The sequence below is a fragment of the Plectropomus leopardus genome, chromosome 9, assembly GCF_026936395.1.
Source record: "Plectropomus leopardus strain MGB_pleo_1.0 chromosome 9, ASM2693639v1, whole genome shotgun sequence".
NCBI classification, from domain to species: domain Eukaryota; kingdom Metazoa; phylum Chordata; class Actinopteri; order Perciformes; family Serranidae; genus Plectropomus; species Plectropomus leopardus.
In genome coordinates, this window is record NC_142184.1 from 34919894 (window position 1) to 34945713 (window position 25820).

Genomic DNA, 25820 nt, shown 5'->3' on the forward strand with positions numbered 1-25820 from the left:
ATACTATACTATGACATTTTTTATTCATTTTGAGAGCCATAGTATGCAATTACGTTTTTGATGATTATAGTATGAGGGTTCTGAGGGTTTTTTGTAAGCGACAAACTATACTATGAAGTCTATGATGATTTTTTTTAGCAACTTGCAATACTGTGATGTTTTTTCTTATTTCGGAACGCCTTGTTATTATGACATTTTTTATTGCCAAACAATACTTTGCTATAGTAAAACATTTTTGATGATTTTAAGCGACATACTATAGTATGATGCCAATGATGATTTTTGAGCAGCATACTATACTATGATTTTTTGATCATCTTTAAGCGCAATATTATACTATGATTTTTATGATGGTTTTTAGCAAGATACCATACTATGACATTTTTGCTAATCATTGAGCGGCAAAATATACTATGACGTTTTTGTTGAAATCATCAAACACCTCATACTATAGCATGGCACTCAAAAATCAACAAAAACGTCAATTAATAGTATGTCGTCAAAATAAATAATCAAAAATCTCATACTATAGTATGGCGCTCAAAAATAATCAAAAACATTATAGTATAGCATGTCGAAGAAAAGGCAAAAAAAATCAAAATATAGCATGTCGAAAAAATGGCTGAAAACGACATAGTATAGCTTGTAGAGACACATTATAGTACAGCATGTTGAAAAAAAAAGACCAAAAACATCACAATATAGCATTGTCAAAAAAATGGCTGAAAACGACATAGTATAGTATGGTAAAAAATGTCAAAATATAACATGGCCAAAAAACAGCTGAAAACCACATGAAATACCATGTCGAGACACATCATAGTATAGTATGTTACTCAAAAATCATTAAAAACGTCATACTATAGTATGTCGCTAAAAAATCATCAAAATGTCATACTGTTGTATGGTGCTAAAAATAATCATCAAAAACATCATAGTATAATATGTCGCTGAAAATGATCAAAAACATCATAGTAAAGTATGTCACTCAAAAATCATCAAAAACGTCACATGGTGCTCAAAAATAATCAAAAATGTCATACTATAGTATGTCACTCAAAAATAAAAAATCATCAAAAATCATCATCTATGATATAGTGTTTTTTTCATGATTTTGGACAATATACAATACTATAAAAAACTGGCAGAAATGAAAGCTGAACTGCTTTAAAGTGAAGAAGCTACAACTTGAACTGCAAGAGTGTGTCATAGCAAGAAGTTGATGTCAACTGAAAAGGTTAGGATAATAAATGTTTAATATTTTAGGCATAAATGTCCTTGAGGAGCATAACATTTTGACATATGCAAGGTTTCTGAAGTCGAAACATACAGCTGAAGACAGAAGGAGAGAGTATCAGAAATAGACAGGAATACAGAGACAGTCAGAGAGGGAAAAAAAACGAGAGATAGGGACAGACAGAGAGGGGGAGACACTGACAGACAGAGAGAGACACAGTAAGAGACAGGGAGATAAACATAGAGAGACTAAGACAGAGACAGTCAGAGAGAGAGAGAGAAAGAGAGAGACATTGACAGGCAGAGAGACACACTGAGTGATTGGGAAGTAGTCGGAGAAAGAGACAGATAGAGAATGAGATAGAGAAGGAGACAGAGAGAGAGAGAGAGAGACAGACAAACACAACGACAGTGAATCTGTTAACTATAGGAGGCATCTGTGTGTTGAGGAACATGCACACACCAGCATGGCACCATGTTTGACACAGAGTAAGAAAGACAGAGAGACACAGAAAGACAGACAAAGAGATTTAGACAGAGACAGACAGAAAGACAGAGAGTAAGAGAGACAGAAAGACAGACAAAGAGAGAGAGAGAGGTAGAAAGACAGACAGAGACAGAGACAGTCACAGAGAGACAGAGAGACAAAGACACGCAGAGAGAGAGGGACAGACAGAGACAGGTAGAAAGACAGAGATGGAGACAGACAGTGGCAGCATTAATACTATGGAGGTCTGACCTGCTAATTAGAAGCACCTGTGTGTCTGACAGTGACAGGTCATGGTCACAGCTGATAAATACAGAGAAGGAGTGCTTAAAAAATGTTATACTGTCAAAATGAGTGGACAATGAGCACCACATCAGATTGATGTGTAAAATGTGTAAATAAAGTGAAAAATGACTGAGAAAATCCAGTTTCATAAAGTCCCTCCATCTGGGTTTTGCTCAAACTTGATGAGAGAAATCAACATTGCAGCAAACAGGAGCTGGACGGGATCTCTTGTTGCTCTGAGGCAGAAAACGCATACAAATACTAAGCCTATGGCTTAGATTGGCATATGAGGTGAAAGAAAACTCAAATGCCTACGTTCTGATGTATTAATTGCATATGAAGACCTTATACTGTGGGCAGCAGAAATCATCTGAAAAAAGCATAAAACTTAAATCACCAAACTTCAAAAACCGTGAAAGATACAAAAGAGCTGAATTATACCAGAAGAGTTGAAGGCCTTTTGAGCTGTTTAAAGTTGAAATGGAGTGTATAGTTGAAAGTATGAGGAAGCAGTAGGCTTTCAAAGTGGAGTGGGTTAAAGAGAATTTGAAAAATGTTCCCATTCATTTCAATGAGAGAAAAAAAGTGAAAAAAGCTTAATATTTCAAAGAGTTTAAAGAGTTAAAATGAGAAAAGTCATAGCACAGATGACCTGAAGGAGCTGAACGTTCTGATAGTTGAATGGTTTAAATAGCACAAAGTATGCAGAAGGAGTCGCCAACCAAAAAACGTACGGAAGAAGAAATGAGAATATTAAAGAAAAGATCAACTTTGTTATGATATCTTTAATGTCATACTATACTATGACTTTTTATGATTTTAGATGACTCACCATGCTATGACTTTTCATGACATTTTGAATGTCAAACTATTATATGATTCTTTACATTTTAAGGGCATATGTATAATTACTGTTTTAGGATATTTTTATGATATACTACACTATGATTTCTAATTATATTTTAATGACATGCTATAATATGATTTGTTTATTGTATTTTCAATGACATACTACACTATAACTTCGTCTGGCATTTTTAGTCACATAATATACTTTGATTTCTTTATGTAAGTATTTTTAATGACATACTATACACTACACTTTTTTCTATTTTTGATGATGTACTATACTATGGAGTTTTTTATTTTGATGAAATACTATAGTATGACTTTTGGGGATTTTTTTTTATAACATACTAGACATTATAACTATTTTTTTCATGACTTTTTAATGACAAACAATACCATGACATTTTTTCTTTTCTTCTTCTTGACAGCTTCTTTTAATTATATTTTTATGACATTCTATAGTGTGACTTTTTACCGCATTTTTAATGACATTATGCCATGACTTTTTAATGATATGATGTAAACATATTTTGTATGGAGTTTTTTTTGTTTGTTTGTTTGTTTGTTTTAAATCTGGGTTAAAGTATTTTCTATTTTTAAACTCGTAAACCAGTGTAAACCAGTGTAAACAGCAGCCTTTTTCTCAGCTAACAACATCATTTCATTTGCAACTGGACTCTTTTGTATAATGGACTTTATTAACAGCAGTCAACATTACAGGTCATTTTTAAAAACAAGCAATTCATTCAAACCAAAAAACTTAATATTAAGTGCAAAAAAAAAAGAAAAGAAAGAAAAATTCATGATCATATACATTCAGCAGAGAATCACAAATGCACAACAACCAAACATGAATGGTACTCATGTCAAATAAAGGAATGATGTACATACAGTACTCAAAGGCAGATCCAGCAGCGGTAGAAATGGTAGATTGGCCCGACAGTGAAATGTGACACACTCCCAGCAAGAATCAGACGGGATATGAGTCACTCTGCCTGATAGCGACCCGCATTTTGGAAACAATTCCTCCCATTCAGAGTTGTATAGCTTACCAAAATAAACTGCACATATTCAAATCCTCTCTATTATTGTGATCACATCCATTATTTATCTATCAACTGTATTTACTGATGCAGGTGTGTTGTGCAAATATCACTTTGCTGTTTATCACAAACGTTCTTCAGATTCAAACTGCCTAACGGTAGAAATCTTAACCCTTTCATGATAACTAATGCATGAACGACCAATCTCATTTCAGTAGAAGTGGAGCGTTTTTTCAAGTTAAAAAAGAAAAAAGTAAACAGCAACACATTCTTTTTTCTCCAAATGAGCAACTTGCTGTTGATCTGCCGTTTCATCTCAAGAGTTTAGTCCATGCAACGGAAGTTTGGCACAGAGGGGGAGCAGAGAGTTTGGTACAAAAGCAAAAAGTACAAAGGAATAATGCTCCATCTAACTAGAAACTACAACAGAAAAATGTGATGAAAAGATACATCTACTTCTCAGAGTATCTTCATTTTTTTTTCTTCACAAAACATACAGTTTCATATGTACACACCACTTCAAGTCTCATAAAATTCAAAAATATTACAAGACCAAAAAAGAAAAAAAAAGATGACAGAAAACCTGCACGCTGTCAATCATCAAAAACATTAGTTATGTGTTTTATCATGCTGGTTTATTTATGTATATTGGAATATTAGTAAGTATGTGATCTTTTATGGTCATCCTCTTTTGGTAAAGAGAATATAATGGGATGCAGAGAAAAACACTGCCCTTTGGATAAACATGTAGGGATGTAAGTCAGTTTCATCTCCTGATGACAGGAGACAAATATAGCATCAAACAATGGATTATATGCATAGAAAAGGGAAAAACTCAACCTTCTAGTAAATCAAGTAGTCTCCTAAAATGCTTGAAATGATGATCAACCCTTGGCCTCAGAAAAGCAGATAATTTAAAGGAGCAGTGTGTAAGATTTAGGGGGATTTAGTGGCATCTAGTAGTGAGGATGGCAGATTGCAACCAGCAACCAGAATCCGGATAGAATTCCTTTGATGGACATTGTTCAGGAGGTGCCGAATTATCAAAAAATGTCTACTGCTCTCCAATCTCTCTAATTTGGAATATTTAAATGGAATATGCTATTATATATTATATTATGTTACATTTAATTTATGCCAATATATCCCCATAAATCCTACACACTGGACCTCTAAGTGAAATCATTTAATGGACTGAGGGCTCAAGAAAAAGCTCTCTTTTATTTGGAAAATCAGTCAAAATAGTCACAACTGCCACGCCATCTTGGTCACTAGCTGTAGCTACAGTATCACTGAATATGATACAGTGAAAGAGAAAATATAACTCTCACATCGTTGGATCTTTGAGTGCACATTTTCCTTCCTCACAATGTTGGGCCGACTCTGACTTCCTTTTTAAAACGATGCCATCCCCATGAGATGATAATACACACCACCTTATGCTGACAAACTGGCTGCCACACAATCCGCACAATCAGTGTACGATGTCGACCGTTGGGCATTAGTGGACAGAAAAGAGCTGGGACAGTCCTAAGCCTTCTTGGTCTCTTGGTAAGCTGCTCTCTCTGCGTGTTGCTACGGTGTCTGAACTCTTGCACTGTCTAGTCTGTGACTGTAGACTAAACAATGATGCTTCTCTTTCTCAGCACCACTGAGTTGCCTTTTACAAGCTGTGGATTCAGGCCACTGCTAAACTGTTGTTAGGCAAGGCTTTGACTGGCATGTTAGATATATGTTAGATATGTGTTATGCGCTATGGAGATGAACGGAGTAGGAGAAAGAGGGAGTCAGAAAGTGGGGATGAGGGAGAGATGACAGAGAGAGAGGGGTCCTCGGTGGGGCTGGGGGTCAGTAAGGTAGTAGCAAGTTGTCCTGCCTTGTGCAGGTGGTGTTGGGGTTGGGACAGAGACGTGAGGCTCTGCTGGGTCGGCGCTCTCGGCTCTGGGCTCTGACTCAGGACCTGGCTGCGGCTCCGGCGGCCTCATTTCTCTCTGTAGAACAGCAGGTACATCTTGAGAGGCTCAGGCAGCGGCAGGCCCAGTATCCTCTCTCTGAGGACGTTCACGGCCGGCTGGGGTCGCAGCAGCTCCCCAGTCTCCTTCTCCTCCTCCTCCTCCTGCTCCTCCTCCTCGTCTTCCTCCTCCACTGTTTCCTCCTCTTCCACCACCCCTCCCACGGCCCTCGCCACCCTCCTGCTCCCCCTCATCTGCCGCCTCCCCTCCCTCTCCCCCGCCTCCTCCTCGTCCTCAGCTCTTCCCCCCTGGTTGTTGTTGCTGTCCAGAGAGGCGGGTCCGATGCCGCTGCTGGCCACCACCTGGCGCGTGGCCAGGACAAGGGCGTTGCAGTGGCGCCGGTGCACGCGTCTGCGTTTGAAGCGAGGGCCGTACTTATGGAGGCCGGCCACAGCCAGACCCCTGCCTACGCTGAACGAGGAGCCTCGGCCGCGGGATTGGCTGTCTCCTCCGTCTGTGGTCACTCTGAGGGTGTGGCGGATGCAGATGCGAGCCAGTTCCTGTAACGTCCGTACCTCGTACTTGGCTGCAAAAGTTTTGAACCACGAAAAAAGAGGTTGGCGAGGAAAACAGACAGAAGAAGTGGTGGAGAATTACACACGTACTTTATGTATCAAAATTCAGATCCAGATTCCTTTTATTTGTTTCATTTTTATGCTTCACATAAAACAGAAATTGTGTTTCACACATCGACCACTTAGTAATTCAGTGCAAGACAATTAATTGACTGTAAAATAACAAGCTGATAAATAAGAACACTAATAAATAAACTAAAATTACATTAATATAGAATAAAATAAATAATTTTAATTCAAATATTTCAAAATTTAAGGAATTCTGAATTCTGAATCTGAATTCTAAAACCAACATTTACTTGCACTTTAAAGCTTAAAAAAAGGTCCAAATGAGACTCACGTAGTGGGGCAGTCTTGGGTTTGCCATTCGTGCTGTGTTTGGGCAGCACCAGAGGAGCGAAGGACACAGAAATGATCTTTTTGGTCTCCCAGCTGTTCGGTCCCGTACGAGTGATCTTGGTCAACTGCAGAAAATACAAAATGAAATCCCATTCTTTTTTTATTGTACATCCCCATTCCAAAAACCTTTGTGTGAAAGATTAATAAAAAACAAATGCAATGATTGATGTATATTCAATTGAATATAGTACAATGACAAGATATTTAGAAAAGTTTAAAAATTGAAATTATATTTGTCCTTGATCCTGCTACATTTATCTACTGCTCATAAATGGTAATTAGGGGGACTTAAAAAAGGTGATTTGAATGATCCTGAGTGTTTCTGGTATATCACCAACCTTTTCCTCCAGAGGCATCACCAGGATGCCCCCCATCTTGAGCAGGTTCTTCATGTAATCCTCATGCTCCTTCTGCACCCCGGCCCCGCAGTACACCCTGTCATACTGACGGCTCTCCGGGGGAATCTCCAGGCAGTTACCCACAACAAAAGACGGCTCACAGAATTCAAATCTGGAGAGAGACAGAGAGACACAGGAGCAATGAACACCAAAATACACAGGAGGAAAGACAAAACAATCAAACCTCACTGACACATTTGGACACCTACTTGTCAAAGCTGTCGCTGGTTTTGATGAAGGAATCGAGCTTCTGGTAGGCATACTCAATCACATCTGCGTGTAACTCTATTCCATGATTTACTCCAAATGGTCCTGAAACAAAACACCATGTAATGCCATTAGGCTCAACATCAAACTAGTGTAGTTATACACTCTCTGGATTTTGTACAACTATGGTTTTAAATGAAATATTAGGGGTGTAAATCATAAGTTTCATCACGGTACCATTTTATAAAGATCATTTGGACATTAGAATGTTTGCTGGTATCACAAAGTCTGCCACATCACAATTTTGACTCAATTCAATCCAGGAGACTGTGATCAATATCAGTCACTCAGTATGTTTACATGATGCTAGAAAAAGTGGAATTATTGTGTTAGTCTGACTGAAATCAAACTAAACCAAATATGTTGAAATCAGACTAACACATCCAGATAATGTGATTGGAAGTCAAGCTATTCTGACATGTAAACACCACAGTCGGACTTTAACTGGACTCCGAATTTTGCACTTGCTCCTTGTCAATGCGCCGGCCTCCCTTCGTGGTTAGGGATAGGGACTGTTTGTTATTTATGAGAGGGAAAGGGTGCTGCAGGTCAGGCTTTTTTTCTTTTTCTTTTTTAATTGTAAGCACTGAAGAGGGACTTGTGTTTTCAATTTTTGCTTAGGTTAGGGACATACAAAAAATAAATTAAAAAAATCAACCCCCCACCACTCCCCCTCCTCTGATAAATAAAGTGCAGTCCCACAACACTGGCACCAAAGCTAAGCGATGTCCTGCTGTGAGTGGGGCCGCAGCAAAACATATTTTAGCCACCTAAAAAAATCAATTTCATTTTAGGTGTTTACTATATTTGAAAACTGTCTCCTCTTTAGTTTCCATAACAGCTGATGGAGGCAGCGGGAGAGCAGCAGCTCCATTCAGTAGAGTCTGCTGTTTTTCAAACCCCCGTCGCTTAGGGCTAAAGTGGTGAAAATATTGTAAATATAGACACACTTAAACTGATATCAATTTTTTTTAGGTGGCTTAAAAACTAATCAATGAAGGCAGAGTTTGCTCAGCCATTGATTATGTGTTAGTATTCTATCCTAAAGTGACTGTAAATAAACAGTTGTGACTGTGATAGGGTCTGTATCATGGACTGTATAAATAATACAGGTTTACTGCGACTAGCTGAGAGGGAGCATATCTCCACCTGCCGTGCTGGAGTCAGACATAATTCTGTCAATAAATCATTTCTCCCCCGTGCTTGTCTACTGAGACAAGGACAGTAGTCCAATTTAATGACCTAACTGAGCTGTAACCGTAGCTCCACTACATGTAAACATACTGAATGTTGCAGAAGGAGGTGTGCTTGGACAGAAATGGTGACACAGATGTGCAAAAGGAATTTCAAAATAAAGGCTTACGTTAATGATGTCGATATATATAGATGTTTTTACTTTTCATCGATGATACTGGATTGTTGGTCATTTATTTTATATCAATCCAGATCAATGTTTTGTTACACCCCTATTAATTATGAAATTAAACTGAGTGAGTCACGCATTTTCAAAGGTAAGTTTACTAAACGTACTACACAATAAAAGTGAGCCCTGAGTGATGGACAGTCACTGAGCCGCTTAAACACTGGACACAGAAGCACTCCCACATGGCAATTGTTGCGCAGCCTCCTGACCATTCATACCAGCAGCACATTTCTGTGCTGAGCAGTGATTCTGCTCCTCTGATGTTGAGCTCTGTCCCTGTCTTTCTGTCTTTCCCTATCTGTCTTTCCCTATCTCTCATTCCATGTCTCTCTTTCCGTGTCTCTCTTTCCGTGTCTCTCTTTCTGTGTCTCTCTTTCCGTGTCTCTCTTTCTGTGTCTCTCTTTCCGTGTCTCTCTTTCCGTGTCTCTCTGTCCCTGTCTCTCCTCTCATGTCTCTCTGTGCCTGCTTGCTTGTGTGTCTCTGGCTTTGTGCCTGTGTCTATGTGTGTCTCTGTGTGCCTGCTTTTCGCTCTCCCTCTCTATTTAGACACAACTGACAAACACTGTGGAGACACTGGATGCACATTTTATTATTTATCATATTTAGGGGGCGCCGGGTGGCTCAGTAGAGCGTGCGCCCCATATACAAAGGCTATGTGTCCTCGCTGCAGCTGCCCCGGGTTCATGCCCAGGTGCATGTCATCACTTTCTCATCTCCGTTCCCTGTCATCTCTCCAGCTTTCCTATCTAATAAAGGCCATAAAAAGTCCAACAAAAAAATCTTAAATTTTTTTAAATCATATTTAGATCATGTTTATCATATCTAGTATATCCTTTATATCATTCATGATGATATGTGAGCATTTTAACTCTTTTATAACGTCTTATTGTAAGTGCTGTAACTGTAACATTGATATTTGTGTCTTCATTTTTTTATTTTTTTATTTTATTACTGTAACTGTATGTTGTATTTCTATGTATTTTGATGTAAATATTCAGCTTTATGCCTTATGTTTACCATAGGTGTTATCGAATGTTATGTAACCTTGATATCTTCTCCTTTATTTCTTCTTTTCCTTTACTAAAAGGCCAACTGGGGACAGGAGTTGGATACCAGCAATAACTAGCTATGTTTATTTGCATTGTCCTTGTTTTAATTTTATCTAAACTCTACCCTATTATTATTATTACTATCATTATCATCATCATTATTATTATTATTATTATTATTATTATTATTATTATTAAATTCATTATAATTATTACTATCATTATTATTATTACTATTAGCATCATTTTCTCTTTCAGTTTCTATTAGAAAGTACCTACAATCTCCAGGTGTTTACCTGCCAATAATAACACAGTATATGGTGAATAGTTGCAGTTGACCACATACCCAGTATGAGGCCCACCATGGTGCTGAGGTAGCCAGTCCCACTGCCGAGGTTGAGGAAAGAGAGGCCGGGGTGAAGATCCAAAGCCTCCATCACCTCAGAGTAGATACACGGAGCAGACAAGTGGATGTTCCCATGCCGCCAAGCCAAGTCCTAAAAAACGACAGCATATATTAGCTTTTCTTTCAGCCCCTGAAACGTGTCCTTAAAAACATGAGAAATATCTAGTGATTAATAATTAAAAAACATCTTTTCATCCATGCTGTGGATTTCTTTGGACCCTGTTTGGGTGACTTCACACACTCTCCTTTTGCTCACCTTATAAGCATTGTCCCGGTGCTCATCCAGGTAATAGTCGGCTCTGTCAATAGCTCGAAAAGCCCGCTCCACCAGGTCTGAGCGGATGTAGTAAGCCTCCTTCAGATTGTCAATCAAGTCGTCATTGTCCTCACCGGCACTGACAGCTCCACCCATGGTGACTGAAGCCAGAGAGAAACAGCTGCTTTACTATTCTGAATGACAATATGATGAGCGGGATTTGATCTTCATCACAATAAGTCCACAATAATCATCAAACCCTGAAATCCACAGAAACAGCCGTCTTTTTACAAAAAATAAAATTCAGGAAAAATAACATGAGCCAACATCAAATATTTAGAACAAGTGGCTTTTGTTGGCAGAATTTCTTGGTAATTTTGTGTTTCTCACTCTGCATGCAGGATTCCACTGCCTTGATTCCAAGCGTGCAAAGATTGAACAACTTTTTGCATAAAATACACCGAACCTTCTCTGCATTGCCTTGTACTGAATTGAACCATGCTGCGAAATTTTGGTTGAATAGCCAGTTTTCATCGAACGTGCGCTTCCCATTTTGTCCAGTGTTCAGCTGGCTAGCAGACAGAGGATCCGCTGCTCAGAGCATCCCAGCCGAAAAGAAAATACATCGATGAGGGGGGCTTTGGTTTTGTCGGGTTTTTTTGTATGTTTGTTTGTTTTAAATTGAAGTTACTAATTATTTTGACATTTTACAATGCAACATCTGAAAGAAAAATACTTCTATAAATTCTATTTCCCTTGTCGGACTTCTGACAGACTGATTTACGACATATAAAACGTTATTTTTAGAAAAACGCATTCTGAGGATCTGCAGGAAACCTAATCTGCACATTTTTATAATTTTCCTGTCATTTCAAAGACTAAACAAGAAATTACTAAACTGAGAAAGAGATCAAGCTGAAGCCAGGTCAGTTTTGCAAGTCACAAATTAGTCTCAAGTCTTTCTACCAAAGTCCTGAGTCAAGTACCAAGTCGACTGACAAATCCCAAGTCTTTAAGTTTAGGATTCCGAGTGCTATAAGTCATTATGTGCTCTTCAGCAAAAGTAATGAAATTTCAACAAGTACTAAAATATTACATTGACAAAAAACATCAAAGCATTTAAAATGTGTGTTTCATTGTTAAATTATGTTTGGTAAAAGTTACTAGGCTTTTAGGCTCCGCTCGCTAACACATCTCCATCTGTAATTTTCGACCTGTACATTTTGCATACTGCAATTGGTGGTTTTTTTTGATTGCCACATAGTGAACAATCAGTATCCGTTAGTATCAGTTTTTCCAGCCAGCGCTCTGTAACATAATGTTGGTTCTCTCCTGCAACTTGACTGGATGTGGTTAGATTGGTTCAAACAAAGGGGATCATCTAGGACAGGGGTCTTTAACGTTTAATGTGCCATGGACACTTTATCTCAAAGAGGGACAGATTGTATAAAACTGAGCTGAATTTGAGATGTAGTAATTCTTTGAATATTTTTGGTCTTCTTTTGTTTGCGCTTGCCTGTAGCTGCGAAGTCAGCAGCATTTGTAGCGTGGAGAGGTGAGTTAGCACCCCCCCTTTGCACTTTCACAAGTCCAACTTCAGTCATAAGTCATTGATGTTTAAGTCCAAGCTAAGTTGCAAGTCTTTTTGCAAGTCTTGTTAGTCCTTTTTGATTTTGTGATCATATTTGTGACTAAAGTCCAAGTCATGTCACTCGAGTCACAACCTCAACAACACACTAAAGAAAACAATCATTAGCGGCAGCCCTTTAATTCCTCCTTGAACCATCATATACATAACAAAACTATCATAATTAATTATAAATCTGTCCTGTTGCAATAACTTAAAAATGTGCACAACTTGGATAAACTCCATCAACCTCTGGTATGACAGCACAAAGTGGTGGTTACTAATTCAAAATACATCCAACACAAAGCTCTTTGAGACTGTGCACACAGATAAGCCTCACCCAGCCAAATGCTGAGGCCTAAATGAAGCTTTTGGCAGCAGAATACAGTTGTAGGTGTGAATGCTGCGGCTGCTGCAGCAGTGGTTCAGGGTGGTGTTAAAAACAACACCACGGGGCAAGCCAAAGGACAGGAGATCACAGGGTGCACCAGCTGCCAAATGCTGGTCATGGTCATGAGACTTTAAAAGAACAAAGTGCATTTACATTTTACTGGACCTCCTGCTCTTTGATGCTGCTTGAGTTGAGATGAAGAGGATGTTCCCAGGCAAAACAGCATCAAAATGCACCAATTTCCAGGGATCCAGAGTGAAATGTTGCCTCACTGCACTGTGAAATCTGACTAGTTGATTTTACTTTATATATATATATGTGTGTGTGTGTGTGTGTGTGTGTGTGTGTATACTCTATATATAAGAAACTGAATTCCTTGGAAAATGTAAGTGAATATAATTATTAATCTGACTTTCTTTTTTATCAAATTGTACAGTTTCCTTAAGAAAAATGTTATATTTACTTAATTCTGTGACGTTGTTGCAACTTCAACATTACAAATTTAATTTACAAATTTAAAACTGTAAAAAAAAAAAAAAAAAGGATATTGAAAAAAAATCAAATAAAAGTTTGAATAAAAGTTGTTTTTTTAAATGTGTCAACTTGTTTCATGTTATGTTTTTAGTTTTTCCCAAATGAAAGTTTCGTCTGAACAAACTAAATTTCTCAAGTATTGTTAAATTAAAAAAATCTAAATTAAATCAGTGCACATTTTTACATATAACTAAGTCATGATTTCTATTTGAAATAATCTTTCCGTTTTGCTTTACCTCATATTTTTTAGCTTGACCTGAGCTACATAATAAGAAAGTAATATTTTCATTGATACAATGCTTTTTTTTCCTTTCAGAAAAACTAATGCCATTGTGTCAACAGTGTTACAAGTAATTAAGTTACTTTACTCCAAGTTAAAAAATTAAGTCGGTTAAAATTTTTTAAATACATGCACACATAGTACAATTCATAGTACAACATTTATCTTTTAACTTTTGCATCAAAACTGACAAATTCTCCATTTTGAGTGTTTGAGGTGGAAACTTAAAGTGCAGTCAACAACACCAAAAAGACATAGGGAAATGTCCTTTTTTAAGTTGCCACAACTTCACCAAATTCAGTAAATACAGCTTAATATGAGTTATTTTTTATGCATATATGCTGAACTATCTCATGCTTTTATCCGAAGCTAAACTAGCTCAATTTTGTGCCTTTTTAAGCACTAAGGAAAATGTCCCAATACCCGACAAATGGCCTTAAGTCTGAGAAACATCTTAAACTCTGAGAAATGTCCTACAGTCCTAGAAACGTCCTAAAACCTAAGAAATGTCTTAAAATCTGAGAAATGCCCTAATCCTACAAATATCCTAAAATCCCACAATCTTCCTAAATCCTAGAAATGTCTTAAAATTACAGAAATGTCCTAAGAATTTAGACGAAATTCGGGCAGGTGGAGCATTTTTTTGGGGGGGGGGGGTTATTGCCCCCCTGTGCCCATGCCTAGAACTGACCTAGTTTACTTTCCTTTTGCAAGACAGTCAGTTTCAAAGAATATTTTAAGTAATCAACTTTGCCAGATTTTACAGCGTTTGACCACGAACGCCTTCTTTGGGATGTTACCACAGATGGCCACAAGAGGGCGCTGTAAGCCGTTCTGTACCACACTAAGTGGTTTAGTAGGCTAGTGGGGTACACACTTCCTGCAAAAACACTGCCGTTAAAGCTTCGCAATTCAGGAGCTGTTTCAGTGAATTAGCCACCACGTCAAATATGTTGTTTAAAATAGTCTGTACGGAGAGTTAAAAGCCACGTCGCGACCTGTAACTCCATCAGGTTTCATTTCACCGCATATATCCACAGCCTGCACGTTGTTGCGGCTGCTGCTATTTGCGCCACTCAGGTGATCCAAATTCGACTAAACACTCAAATTCAAGCCCTTTTAGTCGAACGAGCGTGTGGTATAAACAACACAAACTGAATTTTGCATCTATAACAGACTGTCATGCAGTGGCAAGGTCAACACAAACACAAATAACCGCATTCTTCGCTGCACGGAGAGAAGAAAGACGGAGACAGACAACAGCTAACTGCTGCTGCTGCTGTCCAAACAACCCGCCGCCTCTCCCGCAGCCTCCATGTTGAACCTCGCTAGAGTTAATGTTGTACCTGGAGAAAACACCGACGACTCTGCTCTGTGTTAGCGGGTTTCCTTGTGTTCAGCCTTTTGTTGTTGGGGTATCCAGCCAGAAACACACCACTGCTGGATGTAAACATTCGGCCAGCTGACGCTCTGACGTCAGACGTAATATACGCAAAGTAACGGCCAGAGGAGAGTGGCCTACATTCTGCACTCAGAGCGGGGAGACAGAGCCGGGTGCACGCGCGGGCGCGCACACGCATGCATACACACACACACACACACACACACACACAGGGACGTGTTTTAGCCCTGTTAACGCCTGAGTGACGGTACTAACAGCAAAATATATCTTTCGTCAGGCGCTTTTGTAGAGTTTGTTTTTTATTTATTTCTTTTAATGGAGTTTTTTTTTTCATTTTATTATTAATTAATTAATAATTACCAATAATATTTATAGTTTATTATTGCTTTTTAAATTTTTTGACTATGTTCAAAATTCTTTTAAAAAAACATTTTAAACTATGTTTAAAAAATGACAAATAAATCTACCTTGTACCATGTACTTTGTTATTATGGAGTTGTTTTTACCACGTGACTCAGCCAATCACAGCTAAGTCTTTCTAAGCTCTTGTCTGTGCTCTGATTAGCTTGAGAAAATAACAGGTCTTTAATTAATTTAACTAAATCAGCTGTGGTATCCACTCACTGTGTCCTTCTAATGGGCCCTCACTGGGTCAGTAGGCCAGTTACACCAATGGCTTACCAAAGCCCAGGGACACTCAACCTGCTTTGCCCAGGGGCCACAAAATGACAGGAGGCCACGGTGCCAGTTGCAGCGGCCCCAAATAGGTGTGGTGTAAGCAGGGGTGTTATTAGGATTGGAGGACATTCAGGTTCCTCCCCTGGCACTGTTTTGATTAACCCCTAGCGCCCGCTTTAATATCACACACGCTCGTATCACTCTGTGCACAAAATGCGCTTTTCAAAATCAGGCTATAAAAAATATTATACATTGATATGATTTTCTACTTTCATTGAGTTTATTTTCTTAACCAACATCAACCCTAATCATAAAAATCATATATTTATTAGTTTTAACCCTTAAAATGCCTTTTTTTGATCACAATGCCACCTTATTTTTGGATGAAAAGAAACACCAAAAACAAAAGAATTATTTTCAATAAGTAGATTTTTTTATTTTTATTTTATAAATATATATTTCTTTATGACTTTCTGCTCATTCTGATATGTCGCACAAGCATTCGTGTCCCCAGATTATTGCACAAAATGATTTCTACAAATGTGATCAGTTGCACTAAAATTTGAGGATGAAAATATGACAAATTAACACGTAGCATTTCTGTTTGAAAGACTTAGCACAAAATGAGCATGTTAATGATTATGTCGCTGGGTCGGTGGAAGATATTTCAACTTAAATATTTGGATTCTGTGTGAAAGAAACAGGAAATGCACATACTTTTGTGAGAAAAGGAACTATGAATTTGAGAATTTCCCACAGTGTTTTAAGAATAATGGTTGTTATTGTGCCAAAGCACTGAGACAAAAAATGTAAACAGCTGCAGGGACACATCAAGTTGTGATAAAAAACTGATTGTTAATGTTTGTGTACATGTTGGTTCACTAATGGTCCACCAGATGTCAGTGCTGTTCAACATACAAACTACATGTAACTGCATATTAACAGCACTCTGAAGTCCCCCATTTTGTTCAGCAGCCAGGAAGGCAGTGTGTGTGTGTGTGTGTGTGTGTGTGTGTGTGTGTGTGTGTGTGTGTGTGTGTGTGTGTGTGTGTGCGAGTGCTTGGCCATGCAGACTGTGTGTCAATAAATTATACACAGTACGCTTCACTTATTCACATGAAGATACTATTGCAATGCAAGAAATATGATCTCTTACACACACACACACACACACACAGGAGGACCTTGATAATGCATAATGACATCATGCATTTCATTGCCCGCTAACCTTTAACCCGCTTTTTTTTTAAACTTTCATTAACTTTTATTATTATTTCATTTTGATGCCTTCATAGTCGTAGCCAGAGACATTATGTTCTTGGATTGTCTCAATCTCGTGAAAGCAATATCTCAAGAAAACCTTGAGGGAACTTCCTTTAAAGTTGGCAAAAACATCCACTTGGACCCAACAATGAAGTGATTCAATTGTTGTGGGCAAAGGTAAAGGTCAGTACGACCTTGTGCCCGTTTCATTCACATGAAGGTGATATCTAATTGGCACAAACTTGGACTCGGGGATAAACTGATTAGAGTTTTTGGGATCAAAGGTTAAAGGTCAAGGGCACTTTGACTATATCGTCTCATTCTGGTGAACATGATATCTCTAGAACATTTTGAGGGAATTCCCTAACATTTAGCACAAATGTTCACTTGGAAGTAAGGATAAAGTCATTAAAATTTGGTGGTCAATGGTCAAAGTCTCAGAGACCTTGCGCTCATCTCATTGTCTTGAACACAATATCTCAAGAAGGCCATGGAGGAGTTTCCTCAAATTTGGCAAAAAATGTCCACTTGAACCCAACAATTAAATGATTAGATTTTGTTGGTCAAAGGTCAAGGTCACTATGTCCATGTACCTGTCTTATTCTCATGATGGCGATATCTCATTCTCTGAAATCTGGCACAAATGTGCACTTGGACTCAAAGATGAACTGATTAGAATTTGGTGGTAAAGATTTTATTGTTTAAAAATCTTCAGTTTTAGTTTGGTTAATATTAGTTTCAGTATAAGTTTTTTTGGGGTTTTTTTTTAAATTAGAATATGGGAGTTAGTTTTCAGGGGCAAGATTTCATAAGTTCAGAATAAACACAACACCTTGTAAAGGCCTAGGTTTCAATAAACATACGCATTACTGAACAGGCCTACCAGGCACAGATACAGGGGCCCAAAGTGTCACGAGGCAACCGAGGCCCCTTCACTTGAAAATGTTAAACATCAAATTAACTCATATCAACCACGAGGACACTCAAAATGACCACAAAGGGACACTTACCAGCAAAATTATTTCAAAGAGACAAAACAACCACACAATCTGTATGTCTTGCTCTTATGTAGGACAGGTGGTGGGGCCCTTTGCATATCTGTATCCAAGGGCCCATATTCCCATAATCCGTCCATGGCACCAATGCCTCCTCACGTGAGTTGCGTGGACAAATTTGACTATATTGACAAAAACTAAAACTAAAGACATTTCTCGTATATTTTAATTTTTTAGTTATTTTTGTATGTACACTATATTGTGTTTTTCTCTTTCTTCTAAAGTCTAGTTTTTATTTTTATTTTAGTTAACAAAATCTTTTAATTTAGTTGTAGCTTAGTTGACTATAATAACCTTGGCACACAGAAAAATTGGACAGAGTCATTCTTGTCTATGATTCTTTATTTGTGTTTTTCATAGAGAACATTTAAAATGGTTCATACCCCCACAATAACTGACATCACTTCTCTGGTTTATAACACTGACACAGGAACAGGGGAACATGTACACAAGTACACAAACACACAGTCACAAATTCAGCCCATCTACAGTGTTTTACTTCCCGAACAAATAAAAAAACAAAAAACAAAAACAAAGCAAAAACATCATGAGACCCCGAGGACACACAGCCAAGGCCTGTCCCACTTTACAAAACGGTGCAGTAGTAAAGGAACAACCACATCTACAAAAGTAACAAAAATGACCATACAATCTATCATTGTGGAAGTGCTTGTCATTTTGGAAGTTTTGTACTTTTTTAAAAGGATATCAATATCAATGCCTAGAAAATCACCAGTAAAAATAGCTCATCTCTGTAAAAATGTGCTAGCAGGACAACCCTTGGCTGTGGAGGTTTTTTTTTTCTTTGTCACAAACTTTTTTCTTTTTTTTTCTTTTTTTTGCGCCATTTTAAACTCGTCTTCAATACAACAACAATAACACGGTTTCTTCTTAATACAAATATGTACAGAGACTTCCACTTGTTTCAAAATAACGCCCTGCACACTGATGCATTATCTAGGGATGATAATGATGATGATGATGATGATGATGATGATGATAATGTTCTTCAGATTTCTTCACAGAAACTGTCCATGCAGTCTGATACCTGAATCGACAGAATGAGATCACAGTTTCTTTCGCCTAACAAAAAGCTTGTTGTTTTTGTATCTCGGTCACGAAAAAATGGCCTCTACCTGCATGTAAAAGACACGTTTAATTGTATTTCCCTATACATAGCACCCTCCTCCGCCCCTGAAAGTACTGGATCCAGACCAAAAGGTTTCCAACACTATTTGAACCAGGTTTGCCGAGTGTAAACATACCATATCTTGAAATGAGTGGAGTGAGAAAGGCACACATGATAAGACCATACGGCTTCGTAACCACAGCAGTGGGGTGGGCGGGCGGGCGGGTGGGGACGGGCTTTAGGCGAGGGGCGGGGGTTTTGGTTTTGCTCAGCTTGATGAAAAGTGCCACTCAACCGGACATCTCTAACTTCGGAGTCATTTTCACCGTTGCGTGCGCGTCCTTCTCGAGCACACGTCTATACCTAAGATGAAAACAGGTTGCACAGGTGTGCCCCCCCTCCCCGACTCGAAACCCTTTGAAACTTGAGCAAATTGACTTGATTTCTTTCAAAAACATGGGAAAAAAGGCAATGAGCAAAACAAGACGAAATGACCCAAAAATGAAAAAAAAAAATTAGTAACAAGCACAAGATTACCCAAAAATGTGCAAAAATAAATAAATAAATAAATACACAAATAAAACTAATAAGCAAATTTATAAAATAAAATAAAACACATGGAAATTACCTGGAAAAGTGCTTAAAAATATAATAACTTTGTGACATAATTTTAAATATGTAATTTATTATTCTTACTGGCTTTTTTCTCAAGACATTTTTTTCCTAGCTTTTTAAAAATAATTATTAATGTACTCATTTCTTGCAATTTTTCATACATTTCTTCCCAAGTTCTTTAAGGAAACTGCACCAATTGGCTCTGGCTTCAAAGGTTTAAATACTTGTGAAAGGCGTCTGAAAGCGGCATAAGAAAAGTTATGTCACTCCAGGTCTCAAGGGGTTAAACACACACAGCTGAATTTTGGTCTGGGCTGATTTCCCTGAAAGTGTCATCATGTTAAATTCATTTTCATCCCAGGTGCTTTAGGGAAACTGGGCCCTGACCAGTTTTTTTTTTAAATTTCTTTGCTATTTGGAATAATAAACCTCCATCACTCAGTACTTTTCTGTAAATAAGAAAACATACAGTGCGTGGGCACAGAAGCAACCGTAGGCTGCCTTTGCTTTCTCAGCTGACATTTTTTGAGAACACTATGCTTTCATGGCCTCAGTGTTATTAATTTACATACCTCAGTAGACAATTTCATCAAGCAGTTTAAAAGGGGTCATGCCATATCAAATAAGTTAGGAGAATATTCACAGTCTTAACACTCTCGGGTAGTATTTTTCGTGCATTTTTCAAGAGAGGAAGAATATACTACTTTGTTAACCAAATGCATCAAAAATGATCTTTCCTGAGGAAAGGTTACACAAGACATGAGGAAGAGGGGGGCGGGGTGGGGTGGGTTTAAAAGTCATAAAAAGCTTCGACATTCCTTTGAGTGATGGACACATATTTATGCAACAAACGCCTCCTCCCAAAACAAGGGGGAGATTGTGTAGCCTGGCAAATCAATTTCCCACTCCCACACACTCATCTCATTTCACAGGAGGCCTTGATCCAGCCGCTGCCATCGCCTCTAGCCTCAGCTGACTGGCTGACCTATGGCATTGCTCTGTTCTGCTTTAGCAGCTCTCCCCGGTCACCTGAGAACCAAACTCTGCTTCCTGTCAATCTCTTTTGGTTTTTTTTTGTTCAGAAAAGAAAGTACAGCTTCCTTTTTTTTAAAATACATTTTCGAGCTTTGACTGCACTGTAAAAGCCGACAAGATGATTTTAATTTTAAAAAATCTAGGAAACTGATTGCCTTGAAAAATTCAAGTAAACATAACTATACATCTTAATTAATGTTTACTTATATCTAATTGTTCAGTGTCTTTAAAATTTGCTTGATTTTGTGAAGCAATTTAAAAATGACAAGTTCAATTAAATCAATGTTTTAGCAACTTCAGCAAAGTACACTGAAAAAAATGAGACTTTAGATAAAAGTTTTTTTTAAAAAAAGCATCAACTTGTTACATCTAATGCTTTTAGTTTTTCACAAATGAAAAGTTCAGTTTGAACAATGTGCATTTTTCAGTCTTTCTAAGTTTTAGCAACTTAAGTAAATCAAGTTTACTGTGCTGCATATCTGTATGCTGCTGGTTGCAAACTAGTCAATTATATTTTCATATTCCTGGTGTTATCCTCTTTGTGATGATCAAGTTAAGTCAGACTAACTTGTTTTCTGAAGTTTCTAACACTTAGAAAAAACAAGGTCATTTTACTTGATATTTTTAAGTTGCAACAACTTCACAAAATTAAGTAAATACAACTAAATTTCAAGTTGAAACTTAGATTTAAATTTAACATTAAAATAAGATTTGATGTTATATTTACTTTCCTTTTTTATGGCAATCAGTTTCCAAGATTATTTCAAGTAAGATCAACTCGTCAGATTTCACAGCGTGCACGGGCTGAACCCCCTGAATCAAACACACATCTCTATCTAAGTTGTTTTCTACAGGAACAAATGGGTGTGACAACGCTTCATAATGCACCCCCCACAGCGGAGGCGAACACTTTGCTATTGCTCGTGATCTATTGGGGTTCTTACAAGTCGAGACTCAAATGCTGGCATTTTCAACGGTTATTCAGAAAGTGCACAAAGGAGTTTCATTCTACATTGGCTAAGAGCACATTGACAACATGCCTTTGACATCAGAGTTACACAAGGGTATCATACTGTACACCACAGTAGCTGCAACAACTCACTCAAAGGCAGGTTAAAAACTAAAGTCTCCTACTTGCTTGTTTCAACATCAGAGAGAATGGGCTCGCAGCGAGCAGGCCTGACTAGTAACAATACAATAACTGCACAATGTTGCCAAACACTATGTGCAGAACATTATTCAGAGGCATCAACTTCTTTTTTTTTTTTTTTAACTATACATGAACTCACATGACACGTAGGAACAAAGAGCCAACCATCTAGTTTCAAATTGACAGTTCAGATTCAGTAGTACAACATACAGTAGATGTTTTGTTTTTTTTGACATTTTGGATCAGACAAATACAGGAAATGGGGGGAAAAAAAGGAAAACACGTCCAAAGTACTGTATCATCAGCAATGCCTACTTTGCCTTGAGTTGGAGTGAATGGTATGTTTAAAGCCACAGTTGAGCAGGTCTTAGTGATAAGGTGTAACTGCCTCCTATTGGTAACGCCCCCTCGCATCTCTTCTAGACAGCTAGTGATCCTTTTGTTAAGGTAATACAAGAGAAGAAGAAGAGCAAGTTAACAATTACACTGGAAAAATATATGTATGTTTATATTCATATATATAGCATCTTTAAAATCTATTTATACAGAATGTATATATAGTGTACTAATGGCCATCTTGGCAGAGAAATAAAGGCATCTGAAACAATCACCACTCTCTTGATGCCGTGGTCGTCCCGGGACCAGACATTGTTACATTGCAGAAAATGCGAAGAATCAGGAAAGAAAGTGAGTTTTTTTTTTTTTTTTTTTTTTTTTACGTAGTGGCACTTTGTGCATCAAAAAATTAAAATCTAGAGTAAGGCTACAAGGGTGCGTATGTTTATCTGATAGAAGTTTGTCAAAGGAGGCCATCCTACAGTATCCTCGACGGTTGGATATGTTGTTGTGTGTGTCTGCGTGTGTGTGTTTTAGACCCATACATCCAGCCTGAAACACTGCTGGGATACAGCTCTATATATGTACCACTGTGCTGATGAAAATAATAAATAAGAATCCCAAAGCGGTACGCATCTATGGTACATCACAGAGTTTTTGGGTGAGCCAGTTCTGGCCGCTACAAAGCGCTTGGGAGAGGTAACATTTTTGAACTTGTTTTTTTTTTGTTTTTCCTGGTTTTCTTTGACCTGACAAAAGCAAACAGAGACCAGATAGCAACAGAACAGTGATTGCTTTTGTTGGGTTCCTTTTTTTTTTACAATCAGCTGCTGGTATGTTCTAGGTTTAAGCCTAAGTAATCAAACAGTATTTGTATTGATTTTTTGTCTTTATTTAAATATTAGTAGTGGATCTTTAAGACTACTCAGACTTAACCGTCACATCACGCAAATAAATAACAAAATAAATATACAGCCATATCAGTCAATTTCTTTCATATTAAATAAATAATAAATACATACTTTTCTTTTTTTTCTCAGCAGTGGGTTTCTGAATGTAGCAGTTAACAGAAAAATGAACATAAAAAAAGAGTAAAACAACCCCAAAAGACTTTTTTTGTAAAATTATCAAAAGATTTTGTCAGTTATAAAACATCTGCACTTAAAAAGGTTTTTTAGAAAACAAAATATGCCTCGTCAGTCATCTATATAGATTCTTAAAATATTGACGCAAGACATCTGCAAATCACTTTTGACCATTCTTGTCAGTAAGGAGTGTGTGTGTTTTAAAAAAACAAAGTCAATAAATAGATTGCTTCAAATAAATAAACCTCAATAACATAAATGGCAATAAGTTACAATTTAAAAGTTCACAAGTTTAAATAATTCATATATAACAATAATTATTGTACCACAAAACTATTCATTGAAATGAAGTGCAATTCCTATGTCGATAAATACTATTGATATGACTAACTGAACTGGAAATGTGTGCACACTATTACTATTATCATTTCAGTTTAAAAAAAATGATCTGCTGCTTATGAAATCATGATATCAGCTGTCCCGTGAAAAATAAACACCCTCCGCTGTTCATGGATCCATCTCATGACCTTGCTTGAAGATTTTTTTTTTTCCCCTAAACTGAATCAACATTGCGCTGTTGACATCTTCCCCGCAGTAATACTGTAAAGCAAACACAAACGCAGTGTCGTGCCATGCTTCATATTGCCGGGGTATGTGTGTGTGGTCATGAGAGCTTCACACTCGCCACAGTGTACGCTACAGGACAGCGGCGTCCTCCTCTTCACGTTGCTGAGCTCCTGTAAGCAATCCAACGCTCCTCAAGTTGACGAAGTGTGAAAAACTGATCAGTGAAACCCTCCGAAAACAGTTAAGGACACAAAAGAGACAACAGGTAAACATACAGCATATTAAAACCCCCCGGATACAGTTTCGGGTAACATTATTCTTCTTCTCCATCCATTCTGACTGAAGGATCTGTTTCCTGCTCCGAATCCCAGCAGCAGCATGGTTGTAGATTTTGGTCCGCGTCACTTTTCTTCTCACAGAGTGCTCCCTGGGTTGATTTTTTTTTGTTTCTTTTAAGTTGCCGTTTATTTAAATAACCTGAATTCCCTTTTTGTTGTTTGAATCATATTTCAATATATTGTAGAGTATTTCAACATCTCTCCTTCATCTCCACCTCCGTCACGCTCCTGCGCTTCAGGACAGTTTGCATTCTGCGTGTGTGTGTGTTGAGCCTCAGACTTTGATGCCCTTCACAGCTTTGTTGATGCTCTCCAGCAGAGCTTTGTTCTCGGGGCTCTGGAAGCAGTCCTTGTTGGTGTACATGTCGGTCAGGGTGCTCACATAGCTGTCGAAGTTCTGCTCTGTGATTGGCTCCTGCTGTGGTACAAACGACAACCAATCTCAGCTGAGAACAGCAGGGGGGGAACGGGACGGCTATGTGCTGGTCAACACACCAGATACACCTCCATCAAATACACTGAATCAATCAAAGAGGGGTGTGTGAGCAAATCTAGCCCCTGTGTGTGTGTGTGTGTGTGTGTGTGTGTGTGTGTGTGTGTGTGTGTGTGTGTGTGTGTGTGTGCGGACAACAACTCACCATGTGTGGCAGGCGTATATTAGCCAGGCTGCGGATCAGAGCGCGGCTGAGACCGGACAGCTCCATGAACAGTGCCTCGTTCTGCTCCTCGATCATCTTGTTCTCATGCTCGATGCTCTTGAGGTTCATCTCCATGGATGAGATCTGCAACACACAGCAACACAATTTATACAATGGCACTACTCGAGACATCCTAGCTAGCAGAAAACATTACCACAACATTGGCAAACCTTTCCTACAAGTTGAAATGTAAGAAAGTTGAAATGTAAGAATGTTCTGGGAACTAAAAGAAAAGTTGCCGCTGAAAATGTTATTTAAACATTGCATTGTACCATTCTCAGAATGGTTTCACAAAATCCAACTCTATTATAACTCAAAAGGTTCACAAGTAAAACACTTGTCTTGTACTCGACATTTTTCCCCCACATACACAACATGCTAACATTGTTAGCACAAGCTTATGACATTTTACATTGCATAAATTAGCCTAGCGGCTTGCAGACCTTTCCTCTGCTCATATGAGGCCAGGAACAACAGCAATATATAACAAAGGTAACGTTACAAAATTCAGCTTCATTATAACTCACAAAATTTCAACTATAAAACAAATGTCTTATCTTAGACGTTTTTCTCACATACACAACATGCTAACATTATTCAACCCACTCGCCCACCGTCTTTCTTTACAGCAACAGTCGCTTTAACTTTTAAATTTATCTGTTTATAATATTTTTAGATTTTCTGCTCTAGTTGAACAATTCGGGGTAGTGACGTTTTAGTTGTGCCACCTCAGTGTAGTTCGTTTATAGCCCAACATTAGCTTTTTGCTTCTGGCGATTTCATTTACGCTTCAAAACACAGAAAAGTGTTGTTCATCTGTAAAGATTATCATGCTAAACAAAACGCGTAAGTCTCATAAACTTGTGTTCGTCACAGAGCTTATTTGTGGTGATAATCAAAAATCCCGGAAGGTTTTTGACGAGAAAACCAGTGCGATGCTAACTTCAGGGTT

The 25820-nt window shown here is 38.0% G+C and overlaps 2 protein-coding genes across 11 annotated transcripts in view; both read right to left on the reverse strand.

The window, feature by feature from the left end:
• Positions 1-3534: 3534 nt before the first annotated feature.
• On the reverse strand, positions 3535-15021 carry pcmtd2b (protein-L-isoaspartate (D-aspartate) O-methyltransferase domain containing 2b). Its single transcript, XM_042491618.2, has 7 exons — positions 14864-15021; positions 10686-10846; positions 10370-10520; positions 7494-7596; positions 7225-7396; positions 6828-6951; positions 3535-6438 (listed from the first exon to the last, which is right to left on the reverse strand). The coding sequence occupies exons 2-7, from the start codon at positions 10839-10841 to the stop codon at positions 5882-5884; spliced, it is 1263 nt and encodes a 420-aa protein (XP_042347552.1). The 5' UTR covers positions 10842-10846; positions 14864-15021; the 3' UTR covers positions 3535-5881.
• An 8181-nt stretch (positions 15022-23202) lies between these two features.
• Positions 23203-25820, reverse strand: part of myt1b (myelin transcription factor 1b) — a 144763-nt gene continuing 142145 nt past the window's right edge. For 8 of the 10 annotated variants that reach the window (XM_088082618.1, XM_088082622.1, XM_088082619.1 and 5 more), the window contains 2 exons: positions 24809-24952; positions 23203-24588 (listed from right to left, as the gene is read on the reverse strand). In XM_088082618.1, the coding sequence (XP_087938744.1) occupies positions 24445-24588; positions 24809-24952 (288 nt within the window). In that variant the 3' untranslated portion in view covers positions 23203-24444. The remainder of the gene's footprint in view (positions 24589-24808; positions 24953-25820) is intronic. The other 2 variants (XM_088082623.1, XM_088082617.1) reach the window with 1 other exon arrangement.